At 35.7% G+C, this 7,500-nt stretch overlaps 1 protein-coding gene across 2 annotated transcripts in view; it reads left to right on the top strand.

Annotated features, from left to right (window-relative positions):
- raptor (regulatory associated protein of MTOR complex 1) overlaps positions 1-7,500 on the top strand; it is a 48,200-nt gene that overhangs the window by 27,426 nt on the left and 13,274 nt on the right. Inside the window, exons 7-21 of one of the 2 annotated variants that reach the window (XM_070122911.1) lie at positions 361-494; positions 709-903; positions 1,022-1,216; positions 1,462-1,536; positions 1,687-1,944; positions 2,254-2,403; positions 2,552-2,755; positions 2,862-2,961; positions 5,223-5,371; positions 5,468-5,491; positions 5,792-5,874; positions 6,400-6,475; positions 6,659-6,804; positions 7,003-7,167; positions 7,403-7,500. The exon at positions 7,403-7,500 is cut by the window's right edge and continues 150 nt beyond it. In XM_070122911.1, the coding sequence (XP_069979012.1) occupies positions 361-494; positions 709-903; positions 1,022-1,216; positions 1,462-1,536; positions 1,687-1,944; positions 2,254-2,403; positions 2,552-2,755; positions 2,862-2,961; positions 5,223-5,371; positions 5,468-5,491; positions 5,792-5,874; positions 6,400-6,475; positions 6,659-6,804; positions 7,003-7,167; positions 7,403-7,500 (2,052 nt within the window). The remainder of the gene's footprint in view (positions 1-360; positions 495-708; positions 904-1,021; positions 1,217-1,461; positions 1,537-1,686; positions 1,945-2,253; positions 2,404-2,551; positions 2,756-2,861; positions 2,962-5,222; positions 5,372-5,467; positions 5,492-5,791; positions 5,875-6,399; positions 6,476-6,658; positions 6,805-7,002; positions 7,168-7,402) is intronic. The other variant, XM_070122912.1, reaches the window with a different exon arrangement.

The raw sequence follows: 7,500 nt of genomic DNA, 5'->3' as shown, positions 1-7,500 counted from the left end.
TCCTATTCCTCCTGTCTCCTTGTCCTCTTTTTCCACTTCATCTGTATCTCTATCATCTTTTCTCTTCTTTCTTCACTTTCTCCTCTTCCTTCTCTCCCTCCTCCCTTTTGTATTCCCTCTCCTTGTTCCTCACCTTTTACTGTCTTCCTCTCTTCCTTATGCCTTTAACTCTCCATTTCTCCATTTTCTCTTCCTCTTCATTAAGCTCCTCTTCTTCATCTTGATGTCTCATATTTTCTTGTAACCCTTTTTACTATCACCCTACTTCTTTCATACTATACATATATTGATTAATGTGTCAGATGTATTCACTTAATTATTTAAGAATATTATATCAGTCTAATTTACGCATCTCTTTAGATCTCTTTCAGAAGCTGTTTAGACAAGACCTTTTGGTTGCAAGCCTTTTTCGTAATTTCTTGCTAGCACAGAGGATAATGAGGTCTTATGATTGCACACCTGTATCCTCACCACAACTTCCGCCAACCCACCAGGTAAGGTTATATGAATTTTTATACATATGGGGATTCAAGAAATAATAGTGTTATGTTATTTAATGTGAAGAGGCTCATGGTTTTACTTATTTTGAATGATTTAGAATTACAATTCTTAATATTTTAAAAAATGAAAACTAAAAAAAAAAGGAAAACCCTTAAATGTTATAAAGAAAATATATTGTATGGCTAAGTAAGATATTTCTTTTTTCAGCACCCTATGTGGGATGCATGGGATCTTGCTTTGGAACTATGCCTCGGGCAGCTGCCAACAGCACTTCGTACAGAGGATCCATACTCACACGTGCACTCTCCATTTTTTGAGGAACAGCTCACAGCCTTTCAAGTTTGGTTAGACTTAGGCCATGAACAGAGACATCCACCTGAACAACTACCTATTGTCCTACAGGTAAAACCTGTAATATCCTTATGCAATGCATGTACTTTGGAATCATGAGAGTGTTAGATATAAACATTTGCATTCTAAATTGAATCTAAAAAGTTTTTTTCTGAATCCTTACCTACAGGTTTTACTGAGTCAGGTGCACCGTCCCCGAGCCCTGGAACTTCTAGGAAGTTTCCTAGCCTTAGGCCCTTGGGCAGTCAACTTAGTGCTGTCTGTAGGCATCTTCCCATATGTCTTACGTCTTTTGCAGTCATCAGCGCGAGAGTTACGGCCACTCTTAGTCTTCCTTTGGGCTAAGATTCTTGCAGTGGATCCAGTATGTTTTAATCTGTATCCCATAATTTTTATGATTTGAAGTTTTTAAAGCTTTGGGTATAAATAGTGAATGCATATGAATACATATAAATTGTATTTTTATAGAATGTAGTGATCACATAGCAAAGACAAATTTATAGCTTATAAGGAATTTGAATTCAGATATATGTATTGAATATTTCATTTATGCTGCAGACTGGTTAGACTGTTTGCTAATATATGATTATATAACGGCTTTTGTTTCAGAGTTGCAAAGCAGACTTGGTGCGAGAAGAGGGCTATAAATATTTCCTGAAAGTTCTAGCTGATCCATCAATGCCTGTATGTATATGCATATATTGCACTTATATTTCAAATTATTACTTTTTCACCCTCAGCTGAGTAAATCTTACGATCATTCAAGATTAAAGTGATGTGTTAGTTTTGAAAGTTTAGATATACAAGATTTTATTTTCCAATTTGCAACTATAGGCTGAGCATCGTACCATGGCGGCATTTGTGCTGGGTGTCATTGTATGGGAACACCTTGAAGGACAACGGGTGGCTCTGCAGGGATCCCTTATGCCTCTGTGTCTAGAGCAAGTGTCAGATCCACATCCACCTCTTAGGCAGTGGGCCACACTCTGCCTGGGCCGCACGTGGCACCATCACCCAGATGCAAGATGGGCTGCAACTCGTGACAATGCCCATGAAAAGCTGTACACTCTTCTCTCTGATCCTGTGCCAGAGGTAAGAACACTTGATTAAATATTGTTTGTAATGTCTTGACATTTAAAATTCTAACAATTGATGAAGAAATAATTTTGTAGTATTTTTAAGCATGAATAGGTTAAAGATCTCTCTCTCTCTCTCTCTCTCTCTCTCTCTCTCTCTCTCTCTCTCTCTCTCTCTCTCTCTCTCTCTCTCTCTCTCTCTCTCTCTCTCTCTCTCTCTCTCTCTCTCTCTCTCTCTCCCTCTCCCTCTCTCTCCCTCTCTCCCTCTCTCCCTCTATCTTTCTACCCCCCCCCCCCACCATAATCAATATTTAATTTTTCAAAGGTACGTGGAGCAGCAGTCTTCTCCTTGGGAACATTTGTAAGCAGTCTGGCTAGTCATGAGAGGACTGACCATGCACGTGCCATAGACCACACCATTGCCATAACACTAGCGAATACTGTCACTCATGACGGCTCTCCACTTGTCAGACAAGTAAGAAAAATAAACTACTTCCTAGTCTCAAAAATATAACTGTGATGCAAACAGCTGTGCTATAGACACACCAAGTTGATATATGTATTCCATAAGTGATTCTAATTTTGTTCTTTTTCTCCTTATCTTTTTTTTCCTCATATAACAGGAGTTGGTAGTTGCCTTGCAATATCTCATCCAGATGTATGAAAGCTCCTTCCTCACAGTAGCACGACAATATTTTCGAGAAGAGATGGTTGATCTTTCACCCCAGTCGTTGACATCTTCTACTGATAGCATAATGTCACCATCAAATAGCATCAGTCGTGTGTTTTCGCGGCAGGGGGGAAGACAAGTCACATCCCCTAATCAGGTGAATGTTTCAATTTTTTTTAGATAGAAATACAGTGTTCTTATGCAACTTTTCTTATGTTTATATTGTAGAGGATATATTTTGACATTTACTTCTATTTCCTCAGACATTAGGGACAAGTCCAGACACTTCCCTCACTGACTACGGCCATATGTCACCAGTAGGAGTGAAAAGGACAGCATCAACACATTCTATATCTTCCCTAGGTATGTTTTTCAATTGTGATAAAAAAGATAAAGTTTATGACTTGAAAATTTCATTAGTCCCCAAATGATTTTCTTGGGAACTAAGTTTTACCAACTGTGTGTATAGTATATTTTTGTCTTTATAGGTGTAGTTGTGTTTAGTTTGAATATTGAATATGGTTGTATTTTGTTTAAATATTTAATGTAGTTCACAGAAATATAGTTGTGGCTGTATATAAATACTATTTAATAGGTAGACAATAATAAGTCCGTGTATTTAGTTCCTCTATAATTTTTAACCTCTTGCATGTAACTAAAGCAAACACAGTGTTCACAATAAATCTAGAGATTTTTGCTAGCCCAGTATCCTGAAGATCATGTCCACACTGGTAGCTAGTTGGCACAGATGGATTTCATAATACTTTAAGCTATATACATGTCTACACTGGCAATAAGGAAGTGCAGGCCAAGACGGGATGAGTTCAGTTAACGTTTCTTGCCTGAACCTTTATTAAAGACTTAGTAAAGAAATATCTTACTCAGTTCATTCAAAAAAGTTTATGCAGTGAGAACACATAAATGAACTTCCCAACTGCTCCCTCTTGCCTCTGCCAGCTTACTTCCAGTATGGACATGAGAGATTTTGTGAAGATCAATGGAAATCTCCCTGGCCCAGCAGCCACCCCCCCCCCCCTCCCCAAAGCTGGTATTCCCACTATAAGAGGCTTATGCTGCATTTAGAATTCCTCAGCTTGCTTGTCCAGACAAGTTGGACAAGATGTTTTAACCATTTGGAACCTTCACTTTCTCGTCCTGGACAAGTTGTCCATCTCATCCATTTCACCCTCGTTCGCAGCTGGAAGAGCAAGAAAGGATGACATCACAGTAGCATTTTTATGTAAACAATGACAGGTATAGGCAACCATAAGATATTGATAGGTAATTTTATAGCTCTTTATTGATGTTATCAAAGGATGTTTTTGTGTTTGTCAATTACAGATAAGTTAATTATGCATCAAAAGAGTTGCAAAACCTATGTAGCATTTAAATAAAGACACCAGTATGATAAGATAGTGAATGTTTATTTCCGAGCTGGTTGCAATCTGGGTAGTGAAGGTCTTGGAGGTTCCGAATGCTGCGTCACTGTCCTGCTGGTCCTGGCAAGTTGTCTGGACAAGCAAGACAAAGTGTTCTGAATGCAGCATTATGGTGGGAGGTTACCCAGGGCCAATCCAGCATTTGCTGGATTGGAAAATAGAAGACTCTTGTGATACTGTATAGGACTCATTATACACAAGAATTTAATATGGCAGGATTTTTATTTAAAAATAATTGATCTTGTAGAGTATGAAATTTAGAATTATAGAATTAATTGGTTAAAGCTCAAAAGTAAAGAAAAGGTTAGTTTATTTTTAGTATGAAAGAGTGATTTCATATAGAAAATTGACGTATAATAATACAAATTAAAGTTGTGTTCACATTATTTCACTTTGAATCCTATAAATCTCTTGATTATAAAACAATTGTCATCATGGTAGTAAGCCAAAGCCAACTATGATCTAAAACAGGCAGTGCCTTTTGTAACAGATCGGCTGTTTGTGGCTTACAAACTTTGAACTGGAAGACATGTAATTAGGACTTCTCCACTCTGTCTTCTCCTTTTGATATACTGGACTAGCAGCTCCCTCTGGATCTATTTTGTTGAGGAATGTATGTGGAAAGGGTTAACATTATATGCTGTCTAATCTGTGCTAAGTGATATAAGGGTTTCTTTTACCACAGATAAATTTTTTTGATCCCAAAGCCTGAATAAAGCATTAGATATTTTAGCATAGATTAGCTTGATCCTTGTCATTTTATAAAAATATATGCTCCTATCTCATATGTCATGATCCAGATAAGAGGCAGCATGTTGATGGAGAGTACAGTATTTGTTTACCATATCAGGAGTATTAATGTATTTCATATTGTGTACATAATTGATTGATGGTCAGGCTTGGAAAAACATATTTGCTGATATCCAGATACAGGGTGTTACCATGAAGATGTCTTTTTTTCCAAATGAGGACAGTGTTTTTTATTTCCTTTCCTTTCATATATAGAATGCCAGAGGGCCTCAGGTAAAGGAAAAAGGTCATATGTTTTGAAATATATATTCATTTTTGATGCTACATATACCTGTCAGAATTTCATTTTTGATATTGTATGGGCACTTGTTTGATCTACAGTAATCATTAGATAAACCTGTTTTTGATTGAAAACTATTCCTTTTCTTCTCCTAGGGTGCAGCAATGTCTTTTCAGGGGTCAGTACTCTGTCTTATAGTGGAATGTACTGCAAACTGTGGCAGACACTTATTACTCTGGAACGGGATCCATTCCCTGCTGTAGCCTCAATGGCAAAGACAGTAGTGGATTATGGTAGAAGCAAAGTAAGTAGTTTGTTTCACTGTTTGATTATTATTTTCATAGATTATTGTTTTTATTTCTTTTTACTGAATTATCTAATCTGTTTTTGTTTTTTTCAGTATTTGAATAAAAAAAAGCAAGTTGTAAGTAGTTTGTTTCACTGTTTGATTAACATTTTCAGATTTTTTTTCTTTCTTTCTTTTTTCTTTTGCAACATTGAATAAAAAACAAGTCTACATCAGTTGCCTATTTAAAGAATTGAATCAGTGGAGTGTCAAGCCTATATTTGCTTTTTTCTTTAAAAGTGAGACCAGATGTTTGCATTAGAAGGCTTTTGTGATATGACTTCTTGATTAATTTATCTTTTTATATTATTTTTCTTATTTCTTATATTTTTTTTGTAACAAGTAGGACTATAATAGATATGAATATCTTACTTTCAGGTCTTAACTGGCTCAAGAGACATAATGGAACAAAAAGTAGAATCTGCTCCAGGCACCCCAGTCAATAAACCCATTTTCATGCCGTAAGTGCAGAACACAAGCCTTACCCTTATATTTGTTATTTGCAAATTTTATCTTTGTGGTTCATTGTGAAATGAATATGTTAATCCTTTGTTGCTGAAAACATGTAATGTCCACTGTAATTTTGTTTTGCTCCCTAAATGCTCAGTTGTTAACATTACTGAAAGCAATAAAAAAATAGTATTTCTGAATATCAAGGAAAAGTTTAAACAGGTGAAGCAGTAATTGATTCCATTGTGATTAAGTACTTGTACTATGTGTAAATGCAGTTGATTAAACTCACTAAAAAATCAGTAAAATCACAGTGAACATGGTATTAAGAACATGCCTTCCCCGCCAGTAATTTGTGATGTGTATAGACTGACATACATAACAAGTATGATACAAATAATCTTTCATGTTGTTCACTGCATATGATTTAACTTGAAGAAAGACAACTTTATATAGAATTTTATTTTTCTTTGTCTAACTTCCAAAACCTTGTTACATTTTTGTTGTAAATAAAGATGCGTAATCTTTTCTTCCAGTGGAGAATCACCTCCATCTACCCTAGAGACCTCTACACCAACCCGCTCAAGATCAAGAAACCATTTGAATAACCATGTAATTTTTACATAAACTTTTGAAAATTGTATATGTATATATGCATCAACTTTTTGTCATCATAAATTAGTTATTTATTTGTTTTTGTGATTGTATATAAGAGTGTTCTGATATAAATATATTAAAGAAAGATATCCTTTCAGATTTTTCCACTATGTTCACTTGGTTTGTGTTTTTCAACAGAGTGAAGAAAATGATAATGGCTTCATGAAGCCATTAGTAACAACAGAGTTTGTGGAATGGAGTGCCAAGACCTTCATTCTTCCACGCCAAAAAACAAATGATGAATTAAATTCTCCATCCTCACCACTACACGGTTACTCTGATAGGTAAATATGAGCTTGTGAACAAATAGACATTCATTATTTAGGAATGCATGGCTTAGCTTGAAATATTTTGTTTAAAAAAATAATAATAAAAGTAGAAATAGAATGGAAGTTTCATATTTCCCATTTGTGCATCTATCAAATATCTGTGTCATAAATTACAAGATATAACTTATGAAACAAATGTGATTTCTCTTACAGATCTCTAAATTCACGTCTGCTGGCTGAGTCAGAAGAACGACGTAGTGTTGGAACGAACAAGTTAGATGATCAGGTGTTTGTACATCGTAATCCAGGTCCTCCAGCTGTATTATTATTTCATCCAATCCATCCACTTCTTACTGTTGCTGATAAGAGTAATGTGACGTAAGTCTTCTATAATAGTTGGTATCAAGAACAGCCTCTATTCATATGTATATAGATATGGAATAGTTAAACTATGTGATCTCACAGTTGATTTTATGATAGAGATGCTAGAGATGCTAGATATAAGAATATATCTTACACTGTAAGTCTGTCTTGGTGTGTGGCACAAATTTCACAAAGAACTATTATGCAGCTGTATTACTGGGAGCTAAGTTATGTTTTGGATTAATTTCAGAATATGGGATGTTGAACGCAGCTTGCGAGTGAGTCATTGGAGCAATAATAATGTAGGCTCTAGCTGCATTTCTGCTCTGTCTGTTATCAACTCAGGGA

This window comes from Penaeus vannamei, chromosome 6 (genome assembly GCF_042767895.1).
Source record: "Penaeus vannamei isolate JL-2024 chromosome 6, ASM4276789v1, whole genome shotgun sequence".
Lineage (NCBI taxonomy): Eukaryota > Metazoa > Arthropoda > Malacostraca > Decapoda > Penaeidae > Penaeus > Penaeus vannamei.
Note: the sequence above shows the minus strand (reverse complement) of the source record. Positions and strands in the feature narration are given on the sequence as shown.